The sequence below is a fragment of the Ascaphus truei genome, chromosome 15 (assembly GCF_040206685.1).
Source record: "Ascaphus truei isolate aAscTru1 chromosome 15, aAscTru1.hap1, whole genome shotgun sequence".
NCBI lineage: Eukaryota > Metazoa > Chordata > Amphibia > Anura > Ascaphidae > Ascaphus > Ascaphus truei.
In genome coordinates, this window is record NC_134497.1 from 17,828,520 (window position 1) to 17,850,952 (window position 22,433).

A 22,433-nucleotide genomic window follows, 5' to 3' on the forward strand; every position below is an offset into this window, starting at 1 on the left:
CCAATACGGCGTTACCGAGAAGGGGGCCGCCATGTTTGCGCATGCGGGGACGGCCGAGGTCGCGCATGCGCAGAAGGGGGAGCGGCCGTGGTCGCTCATGTGCAGAAGGTGGGGAGCGGCCGAGGTCGCGCATGCGCATAAGGGGGAGCGGCCGTGGTCGCTCATGTGCAGAAGGTGGGGGAGCGGCCGAGGTCGCGCATGCGCAGAAGGGGTAGGAAAAATGGAAAATCGCCGGTGGACAAGCAAATGCTATGTTCTGCTTTTCGGCAAATTTTGCTTTCCGGCAGCAGCCTAGAATGAAACCCACCGTATGAGTGGGGCCCTCCTGTATATATCTCATAATATCAGAGATAAAGTCCATAGGTATCAGTACCCTTTCTTGGTATATTAATAGCTGATGATAATAGTGAGTTTGCCTCTCACTGTTACTGCTACAAAAATCTCAAAGTGCCAGAGATAAAGTCAATAGGGATCAGTACCCTCTACCAGTTTAGCTCATATCCTATGAAATCAACAAAGAACCAGAAGATGAAACAACCACTCATGTGCTAGCAACCTTGTATCAGTTTTAGTAGTCACTTTGTTGCACTGTGCATAGGGTTGTTCCCTGCTAACAGCACAAACAAGCAGTAGCTAAATCCCCCTTTCACAGACTTGCACTCTGCAGGGAACCGCTGGCGGATCAGGAACACCTCCGTTGGAAAGCTATTCCACGGATCAACCACCCTTTGCGTGAAGAAGTACGTCCTCGTGTATATATCACGGCTACGGAGATGGAGTTCTGTAGGTTACATCCAAAATTCCTTATCAATTCAATAAGAGGTCAATAAAACTCTTCCAAATGTCAAATAGTTTGTACTATTCCTAATACTCATGAGTACATCCCGGCGATAACATTACAGAATTCCTCGGGGGGGAACACATGCTCCAAGCAGCATTTCTTCCACTAGCTTGGCACATTGTGACCTGACCTGTTGGGGTCCTAATGATGTTAAAGAAGGGATCGCCCACATTTACCCACCCGTGAGTGGCGTGCAATGAGGTCTTTTTGCAGCATAGAGAACAAATGTTCATTAAGTTATCCATTTAGGGGGATACAAAATCCTTACGGTATTTTGAGTTTCATTTCTAAACAGATATTTCCCAGGCTGGTATACATGGTCGTCACCATCATTTACATTTAACCCAACCACAGAAATTGAAAACCACCCAGAGTATCTGCACCAAAGGTGGTTACATAATGGTTTACTCCAGCCCCCACCCACTCTCGTTACCGTTTCTGTGCCCGGAATGAGAGTACCCCAAGATATGGTAAACACGAGAGTTGGCTCAGAAACCGTTCCCTAATTAAGTGTTCCAACCACTATTTGTATTGGACTATGCACAGATTGGTTGACAGCCCAGGAAATGTGGGACTCACTTGACATTTGAGGACATTTCCTTGATTGAGTCTATGTGTTAAGTATATAAGGACTGATCGGTTTGTATCAGTCTATCCAAAGCCAGCCAGAAGAATCCTACAGTACAGTCAGAGTTCTCTGTCAGCTGAGGTAAGAACTTGGTGTGTTGTTGACGTCAGCTCTATACAACGAAGACCAATTTTCAATGTACCAACTATTCCTTTCCCTCGATCCCCAGACTTTACTCGGGCATGAGTTATACGTATGTTGTTGTGTTTGTGGGTTTCTGCACATTGTTGTTCCTCATCTCTCAGTCTTTAATGGTGTTGTATGCAGGTATCAGAAGCCAAGATGTTGAAGCTGTGGATCCTGGTGAATCTTGGGTTCCTGGCATGTATGGCCCAACCATCACAAGTACCGTACTGTTCATCACCAGACCTATTGGTTCCACGTAAGTACAAAGTTCTCTTTCCAGGATAGATTTTCAGTGTCCTTCTTGTGGCTTCTCTTTCTTCATCGTGTTACTTTAAAGCTAACAAAGGCTTTCAAGTGTTAAACAATGATCCGATCCTTCCAGTGTGGCCGTTACCTGTATAACAAAGACACTCACTTCTACACAGGTCCAAAAGTGAAGGAAACACAGTATCTGGTATATTTAGGAAAGCTAGCCACATTGCATTATCCAGTCTTATGTACTTCTCTGAGCACAACTTACGCAGACGGTTTCTAGAGATATTTGTACCAACGCTAGTTTTTTTCCAAGACTGTGTGTACCTGTAGTCAGGCTAAAAGCAGAACTGGGAGTACGTAACTCCTGAGGTAGCAGTGAGGCCCATAGATATGCCTTCCTGGTAGCTGCAGCACTCATCTCAATAACTTTCCTCATTTTCAGTTATAACAGATGGAATTAACACAATCAAAAGTTTAATCGGACCCCAGAAGGGAGACGCTCTTAGTGTCGGTGCGATTACCAAGTAAGTTGACCAGTCCCTTCTCGGTTAATGTAATAATGTTAACACGTTGATCGGTGGATGTTATCTGAGTGTTACAGTACATTTTACTGTGCAAAAAAAAAAAACACAGCAGAAAAGTAGAGCCCTCGGGTGACAGACATGCTGCGCATGCAACAGCCACATGGCTTTTCTTGTATAGGGCTGACACTGTACACAGTGCTGTACATAGAATTCTGCAGGCACAAGGCATCACTCTATGTTTGGCGCCTGAGGCACAGGGAGATACAGTGACTCGCCCAAGGAGACCTTACTCACTGAGCCGTGTCATTTAATGTGCCAGCTCCATAAGACACCGCTCACCTTATTGCAAATTGATCCGTTCCCCTCCTATTAACTCTTTGGCAGCAAGAGGAGCTTGCAATGCTGTAGCAGTGAACAGGTTAATGTATCGTGGGTTATTTCAACATTTGGCAACTTGAAAGACGCTTTATCTACCTAGGACTGGCCAGGTGATCCCTCCCCCGCCACCCTCCTCAACCAAGCCCTAATCGCCCCAATAAACGTTACTTCCTTGACTATTAAAATGTTATTAGCTCAGCGGGCCATAAGCATAAATAAATGCATTTAGAAATAAGGGGATAATACCCGTGTTTCTAGTGCTACTTCCTACGTTTTATGATGAAACGTTATATTAAAATACCCTGTTAGTGTCTATTTAATGAGATCCTCCCACAGAGCGCAAGAACCTCGGAAGGGAGACGGGTTCCGTGTCTCCTGTTCCCATGTTGTAAATAAACAGACAATTCATGTTTAGGGCGTACACTTTCAGACCCTACAGGATAAGAAAACCATTTAACTGATTATACAAATAACATTACACTCAATTCTAATTTGACAAACGACTTTGCGTTTCCCAGAATGATACCGTGTAATAATCTCTTTCATTTATCAGCATTGTTACCAAAACGGTCAACATAAAAACATTGACTATAACCCCCAAGCCCGGAGTCGCCCTCGACCTTGAAATTGAACTGGAAGTCAATCTGGGATGTGATCAGTAAGTACATGTTCCAAACTGGGATGGGATCAGTATGTACATGTTCCAAACTGGGATGGGATCAGTAAGTACATGTTCCAAACTGGGATGGGATCAGTATGTACATGTTCCAAACTGGGATGGGATCAGTAAGTACATGTTCCAAACTGGGATGGGATCAGTAAGGGCATGCTCCAAACTGGGATGGGATCAGTAAGGGCATGTTCCAAACTGGGATGGGATCAGTAAATACATGTTCCAAACTGGGATGGGATCAGTAAGTACATGTTCCAAACTGGGATGGGATCAGTAAGTACATGTTCCAAACTGGGATGGGATCAGTAAGGGCATGCTCCAAACTTGGTTGTTTTTTGATCTTTTTCTACATGTTTCTGGATTATAAATCATTGTTCTGTAGCGAAACAGCTTTTCAGAAACACAGCGTAACAAGCTCACCATGTCACTCATAAATATATATATTTGTGTCAATACATTCCAAGGTGTTCAAACACACACAAATTGGTCATACATCCCTTCTCAGAAGTACATCTTTTATCTGATGTTATATACATAAAAAATGGGATTTATAGATGCACTACGCATGTTCTTGTCATAGCTGCCCACTGTGTGCTAGGAATCCACCGCAGACTATAGAAAAGACCCATTATATGAATGCTGACCCCACTACAAAACCTCTGTGAACTTTACCCTTTATCTGGGAAGAATTGACTGGACTATACTTCCTTCTTCATTGTGTAAGAAATGTATATTTACAAATCTCCACCGGCCATGGTTGGATGATAAGAGGTTAACAGATTTACCCTTTAGTCCATCGTCAATTCTCCCCAGATCATTCAGCCTGATAAAGCTGAAATAGGTTATTCTATAGGTCTCAAAAGGAATACCCCACAAATGACTGTACCCTATTGCTCCTACATGGGACCATGTTCAGGGAGATGCAGTGCCCAATTTCATTTGGTTTAGGTAGTTGGATTTGGATATCACTGTATGGCAGGATTTGAAAGAAAATACAATATATTAGGTAATCCCCGGTCAGAGCTGCTAAACCTTTGCAGCATTTCAGTGCTATTGTGACCACGTGTGAAGTCTCAAAAGGGCAGCAAGGCAATTAGGGGTAATGATGTCATGTATTTATTATCATTATACATCCGCCATTTGTATTTTCACCTAGAGTTGCAGATATTAAGGTAATAGTGAAAGTCCATGCAGCGATCAAAGTGGGAATAAAAACTGGCTGCCTTATTCTGATCATGGAGAACCCGGACGACATTGCAGTTACAATTACGATATCGGGTCTGTAAGTACTTTTCTCACCAAACACTCACCTACCAAACCATTCATGTCCAAGTTTTAGGCAGAGATGAACTGAATAGTCGGACACTAAACAGGAAAGACAGGGACAATGAAACCAACGGGAACGATGCTGCCGACTGACACAAATTAAGGCACACATGGTGAACAAATAAAAATACACAAGATTATATCCCTAAAGGGAGACTGTATTTTGAACAGATCCCACAGAAGAAGATTTGCTTTTGTAACATATTTATCTGTAAAAACTATTAATAAGTAACACGTTCTTCCCATGACACTTAGCTCCTCTTATAGATTAAACATTTCAATTTTGGAAGGGCTTGTAGTACTCCGTGGAACAAGCATTCCTTGGTATGTATAATACTGTATATGTATATTTCCCTCTGTTAGTGGACTTCTTGACCCGTTAGCTGGCGAGCTGACGAAACTACTCAACGGCGTCTTCCAAAAAACGGTAAGTTTTAATTCCGAGAACTTGCAAGCACCTAGTAATTACACCTTCCCACACACGTGTATATGTGCAGGGGCTGCCGCACCACAGGAGTGCCTGCTCAGTGGGTCATTTCCTGTTTCAATCAGACTTCAGATTTCTTGTCACGCGCTAAAATCAATTCCGTGTAATGATTGTAACATGGTTTTTTTATAATTGCAAGCGTCTGTGCGTGTGTATTGTTGTAACATGATTGCACAAAGACACCACACACACAGGAATATAACAACACCTTCTCCTATGTGGTGACATATCTGGAGTACAGAAGGGCGATTTTTATTTTTTGCGAATCAGACATTTCCTTTGCGTTTTTGTATTATTTTTTTTTACACCGGTGATCCATCCGCGGATCCTGCAATCCTGCGGATTGGATTCCTAAAATCCGCCAGCGGATTGCGGAATCCCGCAGATGGATCGTGGCAATCCGCCAGCGTGTTGTATCCGAATGGCGGTTTTGGGTTCGGATTGTGAATGGCAAACTCGGGGGGGAAACAGATTCACCTAAATCTAGTCTGGACATACAATTCTCCGCTGTGAATGGTGTTTTATTAAACGTTCCTGTTACCAGCCCGGGCGCGCGTCATTATAATGGAACATGTGCCATGGCGTTTGTTTTTCTGTTGCAGCTTTACGGCGTCCTGCAGCAGGTGGTCACCGTCGTCAACGTGAATTTGTCAGCAATTCTAGGTACAAATCATTGCCTATATACGAATGCTTAATGTACTAGGGGGTCAGCCTGCCCAAGGACTAACGTGACGTGTTTAAGTGGTTACATCAGTGTGACTGCCACGTCATAACCGGACACCAAGACGTATTTTTTACATGTTAAAGTTAGTTTGTAAAAACGGAGGGGCTTGGGGTCGGTGCGGTGTCTTTTGTTCTTATGATATTCCTGTGTCCGGCAAACTCTGCAGAGGCGCCAGGATAATGACAGAGTGGTGGCTTCAAAGAGATTCAAACACTTGGTTGACAAACAATTCCTAATTATGCTTAATTTCCACAGAAATAAAAGCAGCAGCATCTTTGCTATAAGCACCGCTACATTTGTTGAAGGAAAACAATTAGAATGTTCTGTATGAAATGTTGTTTCTGGGTCAGAACCAGGGATTCAAAGTGCATTTCAGGGATAACACCTAAATCACACAACCTCAATCTCTCATGCGGGAGTTGGGCTGGAGTTGTAATATTTTGAGAACTAGCTGTACCCGGTGTAACATACGCCGATCTAGCAGATCTTAAAGCTTATTAATGAAACATTAATCTTTGTTTTCATCCCTCCCTGTAATGCCTTGCTGTCTCTTGTCCTCTCTTCCCCACCTTACTCTCTTCTCCATCATACCCTTCTCCTCTCTGTACTTCCTCCTCCCCTCTTTCCACTCTCTGTCTTACTGTGTCTGCTCCTGTCTGTGCACACTACACTCCCTCCTCGCCTACTTATCCCATCCTCTCCTTGCTGTCTTTCTGTCTCCTCCTCTCCCTGCTGTCTCCCATTTTCCTCCTCCTACTCACCTCACTGTCTCTCCTCTCCTCTCTGTGCACTCCCTCTTGTCCCATGTGCCCACTACGCTCCATTCCCTCTCCTCTTCATCCATCAGTCTCCACCTCTCCTTGCTGTCTCTCTATGTCTACTCTCCTTGATGTCTCTCCTCTCTCTTTACACTCCCTCCTGCCGTATGTGCACAATGCTCTTAATTCCCTATATGTCATCCCTCCATTTCCTCCCCTCCATGCAGTCTAATCTCCTCTCCACACCTTGCTATCTCTCTCCATCTCCTGCTGTCTCTCTGTCTCCTCTCCTTGCTGTCTCTCCTTCTCCCTCTCCTCTGCCCCTACTTGCTGTCTGTCTTCATCCTCTCCTTGCTGTCTCTCCTCGTCCCCTTCTTGCTGTCTGTCTTCTCATCTCCTTGCTGTCTCTCCTCCCCTCCTTGCTGTCTGTCTCCTCCTCTCCTTGCTGTCTCTCCTGCTCCTCTCCTTGCTGTCTCTCCTCCTCTCCTTTCTGTCTCTCCTCCTCTCCTTGCTGTCTTTCTTCCCCTCCTTGCTGTCTCTCCTCCTCCTCTCCTTGCTGCCTCTCCTCTCCTTGCTGTCTGTCTTCTCCTCTCCTTGCTGTCTCTCCTCCTCCCCTCCTTGCTGTCTGTCTCCTCCTCTCCTTGCTGTCTCTCCTGCTCCTCTCCTTGCTGTCTCTCCTCCTCTCCTTGCTGTCTCTCCTCCTCTCCTTGCTGTCTTTCCTCCCCTCCTTGCTGTCTCTCCTCCTCCTCTCCTTGCTGCCTCTCCTCTCCTTGCTGTCTGCCTTCTCCTCTCATTGCTGTCTCTCCTCCTCCCCTCCTTGCTGTCTGTCTCCTCCTCTCCTTGCTGTCTCTCCTGCTCCTCTCCTTGCTGTCTCTCCTCCTCTCCTTGCTGTCTCTCCTCCTCTCCTTGCTGTCTTCCTCCCCTCCTTGCTGTCTCTCCTCCTCCTCTCCTTGCTGCCTCTCCTCTCCTTGCTGCCTGTCTTCTCCTCTCCTTGCTGTCTCTCCTCCTCCCCTCCTTGCTGTCTGTCTCCTCCTCTCCTTGCTGTCTCTCCTGCTCCTCTGCTTGCTGTCTCTCCTCCTCTCCTTGCTGTCTCTCCTCCTCTCCTTGCTGTCTTTCCTCCTCTCCTTGCTGTCTCTCCTCCTCCTCTCCTTGCTACCTCTCCTCTCCTTGCTGTCTGTCTTCTCCTCTCCTTGCTGTCTCTCCTCCTCCCCTCCTTGCTGTCTGTCTCCTCCTCTCCTTGCTGTCTCTCCTGCTCCTCTCTTTGCTGTCTCTCCTCCTCTCCTTGCTGTCTCTCCTCCTCTCCTTGCTGTCTCTCCTCCTCTCCTTGCTGTCTTTCCTCCCCTCCTTGCTGTATTTCCCCCCCGTATCATATGGGAGAAAAAAGAACCCAGTCTTCCAGCACTCAATCACAAACAAATGTATAATTGTAAATTTTAAAATACTTTATTAATGCCAAGAATAAAAAAATGGGTGTTAAAACGTAATTAAACGATGTATTGCAACAGCACGTGACTGTGTCCAATTGTTACCCACCTAGAGCTGGATGGGTGGATGTTGTAATAAAATCCCTTATAGATATTCGGGATTTGGACTGCTATATGTTATAGCTTCCTAAAAGGTATAGGAAAGGAGCCTATAGAAACTCACCCAGAGGTGTTGTCAATATAAGTGTATCCGGGTATGTAATACACACTCACAAGATACACTTATGGCGCACTTGTATTCGTACAGTATAATGTGCAAGGTCAGACCGTGTATTTCCCCCCCTCCTTGCTGTCTATCCTCCTCTCCTTGCTGTCTTTCCTCCCCTCCTTGCTGTCTCTTCTCCTCTCCTTGCTGTCTCTCCTCCTCTCCTTGCTGTCTTTCCTCCCCTCCTTGCTGTCTCTTCTCCTCTCCTTGCTGTCTCTCCTCTCCTCTCCTTGCTGTCTCTCCTCTCCTTGCTGTCTCTCCTCCCCTCCTTGCTGTCTTTCCTCCCCTCCTTCCTCCCCTCCTCGAGGAGGCATTCTGGTTGCTGCAGACATCCTTAGCTTATTGTTACATTGTTGCTTAGCAACCCTGTAACAGCTGAACCTTTGTATGGAAACACACCTAAGGCCAAGTCCCCGCTAGCGCTGAGCGGGCGGCGCTTGCGTCGGGGACTTGCATATATAAATATATGTAAGTCCCCGCTCACGCGGCGCGCGCAGCACTCGTGCGCGGGCACACATGCTCACATGCGCTTAGGTAAACAAAAACCTATACTTACCCGCGCGCTCAACTACCCGCAATGCCCCCCCCCCAACCCCCGCGTACAAGCAGGACACCCGGCACTCATGCTTGGAGCACTCTCCAAACATGAGCGCGCTCAGCGCTAGCGGGACTCAGCCTAAGCTATATATATAACACACACACATAGATACTCCTCAAAGTCTGAACCTACTGTAAACTGAACCAGGGCACAAGCCCCAAAAAAGCTGGAGAACACACGCATGGCTGCACCGCACACGTCACCCCTCGCCCACACGGACATCTTCATGCTCTCACACCCGTCGCTCAATCTGTTCAGGTGCACCTCTTCTTAACTTGCCGACTCTCTCTTACTTTGCAGTGAATCTCCCTATCGGTGAAAATGGCCTGATCAGTTACTCTGTCCTGTCGGTGGACCTGACGACGACCATTAATTTAGTACTAGAGGTAAGTTTGTTACGTGTCCTTGCTTCAACCAGAAATGGGTTATTTTCCGGTCCCTAATTGGGAAGCAGTGCCACGTTACCATTGTTTATCTTTCTTTCTCCGTTACACCCGTTTCAGGGTATGAGTTAGTGGCTTGCCCCGAGAGACATCACGGCTCTCCATGTTTGGTGTGAGGGAAGAATTGGCACCCTTGCCTAGCAGGCAGCAGTACCAGTTTCTAATTTTACTACACATGGGTCTCTTTATTACAGACAGTGGAGAAAATGTGCGGAAATGTAGCGTTGTCACACTGCGCCATTTTGTGCTCCCGCATGGTAACAAAGTTTAACCAAGTAGACTAATAGCCAGAGGTTTACTCCACATCAGACCTAGCGGGAGACGTGGCACACAGAGATGGAGATTGATGTCCACCCTTCTTTATATGACTTAGTGCCGGGGTTCTCAAGACTGCCCGCCCCTAATGGTTGGGTTTTCAGGATATCCCTGCTTCAGCACAGGGGGCTCAATCAGTGGCTCAGTCGAAGACTGTGTTGAAGCACAGATATCCCTAACACCTGGCCTGTTGGTGGCCCTTGAGAACGAGAGTGGGGCACCCCTGCCTTAGATCGGTCCCCTCACCGACTCCCCAAATGGCAAAGTTGAGTAGAGCAGCTTGACCGGTTGGCACAGAGAGGTGACCACGCCTCTCCCTGCATCCGTGGAAGCGAGAGCCCGTTTGGTGGTCTGCGTCCTGCCGCCAGCATGCGAGATGACGCAACCCCAACGGTGCCAGCCTTTCTTCCCAGGGAGCACCTCTACATCTGGCAAGAATGGGAGGAAACACTGGGGGGGGGGGTGCAAGATGGGTGGGGGTGCAGGACTTATAACAGCTTGAAGGGGCGAGGGTGCTGGTCATGGCAGTAGAGCTGCACCTCAAATTCTGATGTATGCAAGGGGATAACGGGGAAGGGCAGGGTGGCAGACCTGGCTGAGGCGTGTGAAGGTCTGCTTGAGTCTGCGTATGTCTGTGTGTGTGTGTGTGTGTGTGTGTGTCTGAATCTGAGTGTGTCTGCGTGTCTGTTTCTGTGTGTGTGTGTTTGTGTGTGTGTGTGTGTGTGTGTGTGTGTGTGTCTGTGTGTCTGTGTGTCTGTGTGTCTGCAGCTGCTGAGTAATGGTTTCATTTGTAAAAGACAGATTTCACAATGTTCAAAAAGATCATTTTTTGTGCTTTTATATATTTTCTAGCTTGTTCTCACAGTAGCAGGAACCGTTCTGGACACAAGTTGCCCCAAAATACCATCTCTACCACTGAATGTCGGACAGCTGTTGAATTATAGAGTTCCTGATTGCCTTTTAAATTCTGTTCTTAGAATAGTAAAGATTCCAACATCAATAGTAAGTAATAAAGTCTGTGTTATACGTGCGCCCACTGACAATTACTCGTTACCAGCAATCTAAGGCCCATATTCACTAAACAGTGCTAAGTTTCAGCATCCATTCATACCCTATGTTGGGTCTGTGCCAACGTGAATAACCTTCAATGTTATGAATAACTTTCCTTTTGCGTGTGCTGCTTTTATATAAAACTAAAAGGTTAAACTCCCCAACAATTTAACTGCAAAATGTGTTTGTTATCTGGGATGTGTATGCGCGCTTTGTACTGATGGCTACTGCATGGTGAAACGCGTGTGCACACTTTGTACTGACAGCTGCTGCATGGTGAAATGCGTGTGCACGTTTTGTACTAAAGGCTACTGCATGGTGAAACGCATGTAGACACTTCGTACTGTGACCGCTCTCCTTCATTGTGAAACGCGTTTGCACGCTTTGTACTGTGACCACTCCATTGTGAAATGCGTGTGTAAGCTTTGTACTGTGACGGCTCTCCTTCATGGTGAAAAGCGTGTGCGCGCTTTGTACTGTGACCACTCTCCTTCATGGTGAAACGCGTGTGCACTTGTTAAAAAATGTACGAGAACCCGCACAACCTGCACTCGTACACTTCTCTGCTGTGCAATCGTTTGAGTGTAAAATGTGTTTATTCAAAAGCAGCAAAAAAAATCAGAAAAACTGGAATTTACCACATTTCAGACATCTGTCGATTCTCTTCTCTGCTTATCTTGCTGCATACAGTTCTAGATTCGGGGTTGTCTTACATTCTCTTCTCTGCTTATCTTGTTGCATTCAGTTCTAGATTTGGGGTTCTCTTAGATTCTCCTCCCTGCTTATCTTGTTGCATTCAGTTCTAGATTAGGGGTTCTCTAACATTCTCCTCTCTGCTTATATTGCTGCATTCAGTTCTAGATTTGGGGTCCTCTTATATTCCCTTCTCTGCTTATCTTGCTGCATTACGTTCTAGATTGGGGGTTCTCTTACATTCTCCTCTCTTCTTATCTTGCCTTCAGTTCTAGATTTGGGGTTCTCTTAGATTCTCCTCTCTGCTTATCTTGCTGCATTCAGTTCTAGATTAGGGGTTATTTTACTTTCTCCTCTCTGCTTATCTTGCTACGTTCAGTTCTAGATTCAGAGTTCTCTTAGATTCCCTTCTCTGCTTATCTTGCTGCATTAAGTTCTTGATGGGAGGTTCTCTTAGATTCTCTTCTCTGCTTATCTTGCTGCATTCAGTTCTAGATTTGGGTTCTCTTACATTCTCCTCTCTGATTATATTGCTGTATTCAGTTCTAGATTCGGGGTTCTCTTAGATTCTCTTCTCTGCTTATCTTGCTGCATTCAGTTCTAGATTTGGGATTCTTTTGCACATTGGCAGAGCGAGTTTCTTGTTCCTCATGCTTTGAAAAATGTTCCAAAATGGCATCAATTTGACGGCCGCACAAACCGGGAGAGTTCCCCATGAGTGGGACGGGATATCACGTGCCAGTTGGAGAATATCACGGTGCCCGTTAATGTTGTTACTACCGGGTAATGATTTCTTGTTGCTTTCCCCACAGCTCGACCTATCCACACTCAAACTCATAGAAATTTTCCCTGGGGTAAGTGAATTTTATTAAACATTCTATGACTCGGGATGTGCTAAGCAGCAATGGCGTGTATCACACACTAACGCAGCGTTAACAGCCACAATGCCGAGTATAACGCAGCGTTAACAGCCACAATGCAGAGTATCACACACCAATGCAGCGTTAACAGTCACAATGCAGAGTATCACACACTAGCACAGTGTTGACTGTCATTATGCAGAGTATCACACACCAATGCATCGTCAACAGTCACAATGCAGAGTATCACACACCAACGCAGTCACGCAGTCACAATGCCGAGTATCACACACCAACACAGCGGTGACAGTCATTATGCAGAGTATCACACACCAACGCAGCGTTAACAGTCACAATGCAGAGTATCACACACCAACGCAGCGTTAACAGTCACAATGCAGAGTATCACACACCAACGCAGTGTTAACAGTCACAATGCCGAGTATCACACACCAACGCAGCGCTAACAGTCACAATGCAGAGTATCACACACCAACGCGACAATATTCCAAAATATTTAATTGGCCCATTTCAATGGAAAAGAATCTTCCCAAGTATGTTTTGTCGGTCTAAGGCAGTTGTGGTGGCTAACTTCCTTTTTTAAGGGCCACCAACAGGTCAGGTTATCAGGATATCCCTGCATCAGCACAGGTGGGTCAATCAGCGGCTCAGTCTTCGATATATATCAGGAATATCCTGAAAACCTGACCTGTTGGTGGCCCTAGAAGCCTGGAGTTGCCCCCTTTGTCTATGGGCGAAGCTTCTGACTTTGTAAAGCGCATCACAAGATCTGAGAATTTTGACAAAGTCCGTCATTAAATCAATGTCATTTTTAACCGACTGAGCCACCTGTGCTGACTCTGGGATAGCCTGAAAACCTGACCTGTTGGGGGCGGGTGGGGGGGGGGCAAAAGAAATACCAGTTTAACATCCTTCGATTGTTTTTCCGCTCAGGGAGCATTTGTGTTAGTGTCAGGATATCCAAATGGCCGCCCCTTTTCTTTAGCGACAGTTGAATGAAAGGTCACAATATTGTGCCCAATCTGTATATTTTAGGTGATTTAATAATATTATTATTATTATATTATACAGAGCATATATGAAATGCCGGCATGACCTCAGGACGATTCACGTTTCTGTGTTTGTTTTCCGTAGTTACTCGATGTTGCTGTAGGAGACGTCCTGAAGGTGGAAATTAACGCCAAAAATCCTGTGATAAAAACAATAGCTGGATCAGCGTCAGTGACCATTACCTTGAACGTGGTCATAAGCAGCGAATCCGACACGTTGATTGAATTAGATGTTGTAAGTATAAAAACGGGCTGCGGGGTACCGGGGACCCGGACAATATGGTTACGCGAGGAAGGGGAGGGGGGCTGAAGTTGGAATTTCTGCGGCTGGGATCGACCCCAGAGGTTTGGATGAGGGCCAAACGTGTCCGTTCCACCACGGGGCACAGGACACCAGGTGTGACTCTGCCCGGCCTGAAAAACATTGATTCCATCACATCCACGGCTGCGCCGATCCACGTCTTCTGGTTGTATCATTAGAGGGCCCCTAAGACACGACGATTCAGTTGGGGGTCTCTTGCCACAGACGGCATGATGGGTTTTCATCTCAGGAAAACGTTAACAAACCCCCCCCCCCCCCCAAAAAAAAGAAATACTATTAACTTTATTTGGTTTATTGTAGACCGTGGATTTAGTTGCGACCCATAACATCATTGGAAGGAACTTGGAACTTGAGCTGTGTCTAAACAGGTAATATAATTTATAGGAATATTGGGAATATGTAGATAAGAGAACCTGGGTATACTTTATTAATAGGAGAAACAAAAATGTTACCCATAAAACAGCGCAGGTCACAGATGGATACTTACAGCTGCTAGGAAGCAGAAAGTAGCAATGCCTCCTACTCTGTTATACTACTCATTGGCTTTTTCGAAGACCAAGCTACATTCAGTTCCGGGGGTTTCCCCTCCTCCCTCCTCCTCCTCCCCCCCTCCATTAATCCCCCACTCCCCCCTAATCCCCCCTACCAACCCCTCTCAGTTCCCGAGATAATTACCTGTGAAGTTCCCGGCCAAATATGGGGCACACAGGAAGTGGCCACATCCTCAGTTACAGCTTCCTATTGGTCAGTCATTTCAATCCCTTTAAAAAAGATGTCTTTCCAGCCAATGGGCTCTAAAGTGGTCTTATAGAATAGCATAGCTTAGTCACTATGGGCAACAATGTGCTCAGTGCTAGAGGTGAGTGTTATGCCTTCACAAAAATGTATTTATTCTAGTAACTATTTACATGTTAAATTATTATTTGTAGTGAAATTGAAGTTGAAATAACTGTGGTCACCACACACCAACAGTGCGGCTGCGCAGTAAGTATTCACACTGTAAATACACACGACTGTAACTCTGTGACATTATATGCCACTGAACTCCGTGACAGTGTAAATACATGCCAGTGTAACTCTGTGACATTATACGGCCACTGAACTCCGTGACAGTGTAAATACACGCCAGTATAACTCTGTGACAGTGTAAATACACGCCAGTATAACTCTGTGACAGTGTAAATACACGCCAGTGTAACTCTGTTTCAGCTTAAATACACGCCAGTATAACTCTGTGACAGTGTAAATACACGCCAGTATAACTCTGTGACAGTGTAAATACACGCCAGTATAACTCCGTGACAGTGTAAATACACGCCAGTATAACTCTGTGACAGTGTAAATACACGCCAGTATAACTCTGTGACAGTGTAAATACACGCCAGTATAACTCTGTGACAGTGTAAATACACGCCAGTGTAACTCTGTTTCAGCTTAAATACACGCCAGTATAACTCTGTGACAGTGTAAATACATGCCAGTGTAACTCTGTGACAGTGTAAATACACGCCAGTGTAACTCTGTGACAGTGTAAATACACGCCACTGAACTCCGTGACAGTGTAAATACACGCCAGTGTAACTCTGTGACAGTGTAAATACACGCCAGTGTAACTCTGTGACAGTGTAAATACATGCAACTGTAATGCCAAGTAATTACAAGTCTCGATTTCTCTCACACTGCCGGGACAGAAGGAGTGAGTGTTTTCCAGAACTATTCTAGTTCTTTAGGGTAATTATATTGGGATAAAATGTATCGGAGTCTCTGAAGCAGCTTGTGTAAATCTCAGCGAGACCCTTTTAAGAACATCAATCAAATATACCCTCAAATGATCTACACAAAATGAAACCTTTTTGCCTTCAGGAGCAAGACATCTTTCTATGTCACTGAAAATAATGAGAAGGCCAAGAGACTTTGAGAGTCATTATTAGCCATTAAACGCCCCCGCTGCCCCGACTCACACTTAGGCCGAGAAGGGAATTGTGAAGTTTAAGAACCAGATCTCATAGGGAGAAGTAAAGTATCTCAACATATTTCTTATAAGCCCAGTATCATCAATGACAGCATACATCCAAGATGGCCGCCTCACAACACGCTAAGGTTATTCCCATGGTTTTATTGAATTGGATTACATATTATGTAGCTCCAAGAACGTACAGTACGTGTGTTTCATTTCCTTAAATGAGTGGGATACACGGTGTAAACAAGCATCTGGATTACACAACGCTTTGATTAAACTAAAAAATGCTTTGTTTTCGTTCTGAAACATTTAGAACGCAGCCACCGAAGTCAAGCAGACGGTGATCGATCTACTCAACTTGTACCTGAACGTATGCCTAAAAGGTGAGTACAGATATTTACTAACCCACTGTGTCATATCGCTGAAGTGTTTCTTGGGTGGGCACGGATAATGAGAAACCTTCGATCTTTCCCCGAGCACTTCTGTGGGTATTTCCATTCGATCGCCACCTCCGGCATGCATATGCATTAGCACCAACGCGCTGTAGAACTGGGGCGATATATATATATATATCTACTATATATTTCTCAAAGTGTCCTATGTGTCGTTGTCTGTCTGTCTGTATGTGTCTCCCTGTGTCCCTCCCTGTGTCCCTAGCGGCAATCAGATTGGACCTTGGGCCAGGTCAATGAGATTGCTCCCTTGGGCCGCCCGCCCCGCACACACACACACTTCCTCTCCCCGGGTCTCCCTCTTTCCCGTGCTTTTTCCTCCCCTCCCCCCCCCCCGCCGCTACAGTCAGTGGGGGAGCGGAGCGAGCGCCCGGGATACAGCGAGGGACTCTCACCTCACCACCCATAGGCCACTCCCTTACCCGGCACTCTCCCTCACCCCCCCACCCGCTCACCCCCCCCCACACACACACACACACACAGAGAGAGCACGTGGCTCTCCCCTCACAGAGGTTGCTCCCTCACCTGGCGCTCTCCTTCACCCCCCACCCGCTCACCCCCCCTCCCCACCCGACCTGCTCACCCCCCCATCCCCCCCACACACACACAGAGTGCGCTCTCTGCGGCATCTCCCCGTCCCAGAGGCCTCTCCTCCGGCTGTCTCCGCCTCTCCTCCGGCTGTCTCCGCCTCTCCCCGTGAGAGGCACAGCACCTCCTCACCGGAGCGTCTCAGCCTCTCCGCGGAGGACCCGAAGGGGGAGTAGGAGGGCGTCCCTGACTCCCCCCGCACTTTGCCCTCCCTGCCCTCCCTCCCCCTGCCCTTTGACCCCCCTTGCCCTCCCTCCCCCTGCCCTTTGCCCCCCCTGCCCCCTGCCGTTAGACCCCCTGCCCTCCCTCCCCCTGTCCTTTGCCCGCCCTGCCCTCCCTCCCCCTGCCCTTTGACCCCCCTTGCCCTCCCTCCCCCTGCCCTTTGCCCCCCCTGCCCTCTGCCCCTCCTGCCCTCCCTCCCCTCTGCCCCCCTGTCCTCCCTTCCCTCTGCCCTCCCTCTCCTCCGCCCCCTGCCCTTAGCCCCCCCTGCCCTCCCTCCCCGTCCTTTGCCCGCCCTCCCCCTGCCCTTTGACCCCCCTTGCCCTCCCTCCCCCTGCCCTTTGCCCCCCCTGCCCTCTCTCCCCTCTGCCCCTCCTGCCCTACCTCCCCTCTGCCCCCCTGTCCTCCCTCCCCTCTGCCCCCCCTGCCCTCCCTCTCCCTGCCCTTTGGCCCCCCCACCCCTCCCTGCCCTTTGGCCCTCCCGACCCTCCCTGCCCTTTGGCCCCCCCGGCCGTCCCTGCCCTTTGGCCCCTCTGCCTCTCCCTGCCCTTTGCCCCCCCCCGCCCCTCCCTTTGGCACCCCCGCCCCTCCCTGCCTTTTGGCACCCCTGCCCCTCCCTGTCCTTTGGCACCCCCGCCCCTCCCTGCCCTTTGGCCCCCCCACCCCTCCCTGCCCTTTGGCCCCCCCACCCCTCCCTGCCCTTTGGCCCCCCACCCCTCCCTGCCCTTTGCCCCCCCTGCCCTCTTGCCCCCCTCCCTCCCCTTAGCCCCCCCTGCCCTCTTGCCCCTCCCTGCCCTTAGCCCCCCACCCCTCCCTGCCCTTAGCCCCCCGAACCTCCCTGCCCTTAGCCCCCCCGCCGCTCCTGCCCTTAGCCACCCAGCCCCTCCCTGCCCTTTGGCCCCCCTGCCCCTCCCTGCCCTTTGGCCCCCTGCCCCTCCCTGCCCTTTGCCCCCCCCCCCCCCGCCCCTCCCTGCCCTTTCCCCCCCCCCACCCCTCCCTGCCCTTTTCCCCCCCAGATACAAATACAAAATACTAAATGGCGCTCAAAACACTCTATCTAAGTGCAAAAGTGCAGTAACAGTGCTAATATACAGTGAAATAACACAAAATACTCGTGCACAAAAATATGAAAAAAAAAGGACACTCAAACCCTTCACGGACTAGTTCCCACGTCCACACTCAAAGCAAAAACGAAATATCAGGGGAGCGTCAGTATCTGAAATAAAATAAATAAACTACCATAGTGCATAACGTTACAGTAAAACATTGAGCAGGTAGAACTCCATAGGAATATGCTAGATCAGTCATAAACCAGGAGGTTGGGAGAAAAAAGACCCAGTAGAGAGACACACAGCCAAGATGTTAAAATGCCAAAAAACACTTTATCCGACAATGATAAAAAATCAAGGCTTACAGGATACCAGATGGTATAAGGCGTTGGTTTTAGAGTGATCTTGATGCCGAGTCGCGACCTCGGGAAACCCCCTCACACAACCGCCTCATTCACTGGCTCCGTCCTTGCTGCTAGTCCACGCCGACACGTCACTTCCGGTTTGCACGCTGGTAGCTGGCGTCACCGGAGCTGCTGCTGCAGACTGTAGCTTGTCTCCCTCTAGGATCCCCCTGCCCTCTTGCCCCTCCCTGCCCTTAGCCCCCCACCCCTCCCTGCCCTTAGCCCCCCGAACCTCCCTGCCCTTAGCCCCCCCGCCGCTCCTGCCCTTAGCCACCCAGCCCCTCCCTGCCCTTAGCCACCCTGCCCCTCCCTGCCCTTTGGCCCCCTGCCCCTCCCTGCCCTTTGCCCCCCCCCCCGCCCCTCCTTGCCCTTTCCCCCCCCCCACCCCTCCCTGCCCTTTTCCCCCCCAGCCCTTTGCCCCCTCCCTCCCAGCCCTCTTGCCCCCCTCCCTCCCTCCCTGCCCTCTTGCCCCTCCCTGCCCTTAGCCCCCCCGACCCTCCCTGCCCTTAGCCCCCCCGACCCTCCCTGCCCTTAGCCACCCCACCCCTCCCTGCCCTTTGGCCCCCCTGCCCCTCCATGCCCTTTGGCCCCCCTGCCCCTCCCTGCCCTTTGGCCCACACGCCCCTCCCTGCCCTTTGCCCCCCCCCCCACCCCCCCTGCCCTTTGCCCCCCCGCCCTTTGCCCCCCGCCACCCCTCCCTGCCATTTTCCCCCCTCCGCCCCTCCCTGCCCTTTACCCCCCCCACCCCTCTCTGCCCTTTGCCCCCCCCGCCCCTCTCTGCCCTTTGCCCCCCATGCCCTTTGCCCCCCTGCCCTTTGCCCTCCCCGCCCCTTGACCCCCCCGCCCTTCCACGCCCCTCCCCCCTGCCCCTCCACGCCCCTCCCCCCCCGCCCTTCCACTCCATGCCCCCTGTCCTTCCACGCCCGGGCAACGCCCAACGCCGGGTATATCAGCTAGTATATATATTTTCCACCGCGATCAATTCCTATGGTAGAGTATGTACGGAAGTGCAGCACAAAACCAGATGATAATATATGCAGATAAATTTGAGAAGCACGCGCACGATATTAGGAGGAGGCGTGTGTATGAGGAACTCCTGTATAATGTGGATTTATTCAGACACTACTTGCAAATAATCAGTTTGCATCTGTGACCACAAGTCCAGGGACACATGAGTGTCTCTTTAATAACATACTAGGGTCAGAGTTATTTATAGGTAGGAATTCCTCCTTCCCATTTCCTTCCTCGCCCCGAGAAAACCTGGGGTCTCTACACCCGAACATTGGATTATTTAATCACCGGGGAGCCCCTGGTTTCGGAGATACTTACTGCCAAGGTTCCCACCGATTGCATCTCATCCAGGGGGAAACAAAATGGAGGGAAAATCTCCCGCGTTACGATCGGCAGCGGCTTCCGATTGGCCGGCGTGACGCAGGGATTTTAATACCAGGGACTAACCAGTGGCACCTTTCTCAGTATATATCTCGGGATCCAGGGGGTCCCCGTAGCTGAAAATAACGGTTTTAGACCCCCACTCCGGAGACCCCCCTGCTTCCCACCCATGTAAGCAGGTGGTGGATTAGAGGAACAGCCTAGTCTGGCGCAGACCTTCACGGTCTCGCCATGCGCCTGCCACCATATTCTCCATGTCACGTGCGACAAATAAACCCCCATGTGTGAGCGGCACAACCTGTCCTCGTAGTAACAGAGCGCTGTCCAACGGTTCATGCCGTATCGAAAGGTAAATCGCCGTGTTGTACCGCGTGTAGTCCGGCCGCTACCTTGCAAAGCTCAACACTGGCCAAGGAAACCCTACGGGGTAACTCCACCCTACCTCTAATACCCTCGCTGCCTCCCACCATTAACAAAGTAATTTTCACCAAGTTACTGCCTTCTAAGCACTCACTGATGTGATTAATGCCTTGTCTTGCAGTCCCCACTATATCTTTACCAGTACCAATTCCGGTACCAATTCCAACGACACCAATACCACCATGCCAACAAGTCGAGGTGAGCACGTCCAAATTGATCCCATCCCTAAGAACGTTTATAAAACCTTTACAATGCACCGATACTCATCAACGAACCTCAAGGAAGTTATTTTACAGCCTCGATGTGTTACCCAAGTAATGTGTCATTGGTATCAACAGTGCAGAAGTGGGAGGCTATACCAAATATATGTGAGGGTTACAGTGGGCATTGGGTCACTATGTTGGGTATACAGAATATATATATATATATATATATATATATATATATATATATATATATATATATAATATATATATATATATATATATATATATATATATATGCACAGGATTAAGCCCCATGGGCGGGCTTCACTAAGCGCTGAGGTCTGAAATGGCAGTTAATACAAAATCAGGGGGCGATCCCCCTATCCAGTGAGAATAAAGGTTTGGATGTTTATTAGATCATGGGGGAAAAAAATATGTTAGGCAAGCACATGTTATACATATGTTAGGCACATGTTATACATATGTTAGGCACATGTTATACATATGTTAGGCACATGTTATACATATGTTAGGCACATGTTATTAAATCACTTTTCTAGCAGAAATCCGTAGTGCCTAGGTCTTTCCTTACATACATGCTATTGGGGGTACATGCTATTGGGGGTACCACGCAGAGATTCCTGGACCAGGAGCACTGGTATTTGTATTGTTTTGATTTCTTTTGGGGAGTGCAGCATTATCCTTCACATTTGTAGGCAAACGTCAGGCCATTTTCTTTCTTCGAGCTTCAATCTCATGCCCGCTTTGGTAAATAGCCTTGTGAATATTGTGTTCTGCCGCAGTGACGCGTCACCCTCACAAACCGCCAGAAAGTAACCGTTTCTCCGTCTCTCGTCAGGCATCTTGCTCTTGTGCCATTCCAAAGTGAAGCCTGGCCTCCCAGCCCCGCGAGGTAAATGCCTTCCACGCAGAAGAGCGTTGAGTTCTTCACATCCTTTCCTTATCTTTTGAATCAAACTCTGCTTCTTCCGCTCGCACACAACCTGGTTTGTGGTTAAAGAATTGAAACATCGCTGTGCGCCTTCAAAACAAGACGCCCTATGTAACGCCTGGCGCTTTGTGTCGCTGTGTACGCACAGTGTAACCTGCACAATAAATGATTGAATTTTCTCTGCAATTTTGTTTGTTATCTTTTATAGAAAATGGTTTTGACACATTCTCCACTTTCCCCAGTTCATAGCTGCGTGTAAAACCTCGGCAAACTGCCGGTGAAGTGAATGTAGTGTTAGGGCAGAAATCCCAGCCAAATGACATACTCCATATGCATTATTTGTGGGCCAATCATGTCATGTTACTGTGTACACGACAGCTTGAGATGCATACAGCATATGCCCTGGGATATCTCTAGCCTGCCCATGCCCTGGGACATCGCTAGCCTGCCTATGCCCTGGGATATCTCTAGCCAAACCATTGTGACAGGAGGGGGTAACCAGGCTCTATAATAAAGGTCAAGCCCATTTGGTTACCCCTGCTCCGTGTATAAGGGTCCCAGAGAGTTAGCTCTTGGACCCAGTAACATAGTATGATCACATTGTACGCAGGGTAATAACAATGTGTGTGTGTGTGTTTCCCTTTCCGGGCATGCCATCAATCAGGGATTGCTAGTGTATGAGTTTCAAGGGGTGGGGAGGGGGTTTGCGGAGGAACCGTTGACAGAATGTGCCTGGGAGGTTGGAGTCCTGAGTTACCGGGTCCCCAATAAATGTACCAGGGAATCATGCCTGATTCTCGGATACATGTAGGCATATTGTCCCGGCAATACCTCCCCATGAAAACATAAGCGCAACTCACCACTAGGGTACCCTGCTTCAGCACAGCCCAGAAAGTTGAATGAGGCACAGGGATAAATATGTATCCCTGTAGCTGAGGGAATCACTAGATTAAGGGGGACACTCCGGCTAGTGTCAAGGTGAGCCAGAACCAGTATAGGGTTTGTGGGTTGCCCATCCGTATATTAGATTG

The 22,433-nt window shown here is 48.5% G+C and overlaps 1 protein-coding gene across 1 annotated transcript; it reads left to right on the forward strand.

Annotated features, from left to right (window-relative positions):
• The first annotated feature begins 1,455 nt into the window (after positions 1-1,455).
• Positions 1,456-21,588, forward strand: LOC142466627 (uncharacterized). The gene is made up of 16 exons (XM_075571846.1): positions 1,456-1,550; positions 1,737-1,851; positions 2,293-2,374; positions 3,306-3,410; positions 4,582-4,707; positions 5,115-5,178; positions 5,841-5,901; positions 9,308-9,393; positions 10,618-10,767; positions 12,321-12,362; positions 13,524-13,673; positions 14,061-14,128; positions 14,690-14,744; positions 16,034-16,103; positions 20,366-20,442; positions 21,310-21,588. Exons 2-16 carry the CDS (start codon positions 1,752-1,754, stop codon positions 21,337-21,339), a joined length of 1,266 nt encoding a protein of 421 aa, XP_075427961.1. The 5' UTR covers positions 1,456-1,550; positions 1,737-1,751; the 3' UTR covers positions 21,340-21,588.
• Positions 21,589-22,433: the final 845 nt, after the last annotated feature.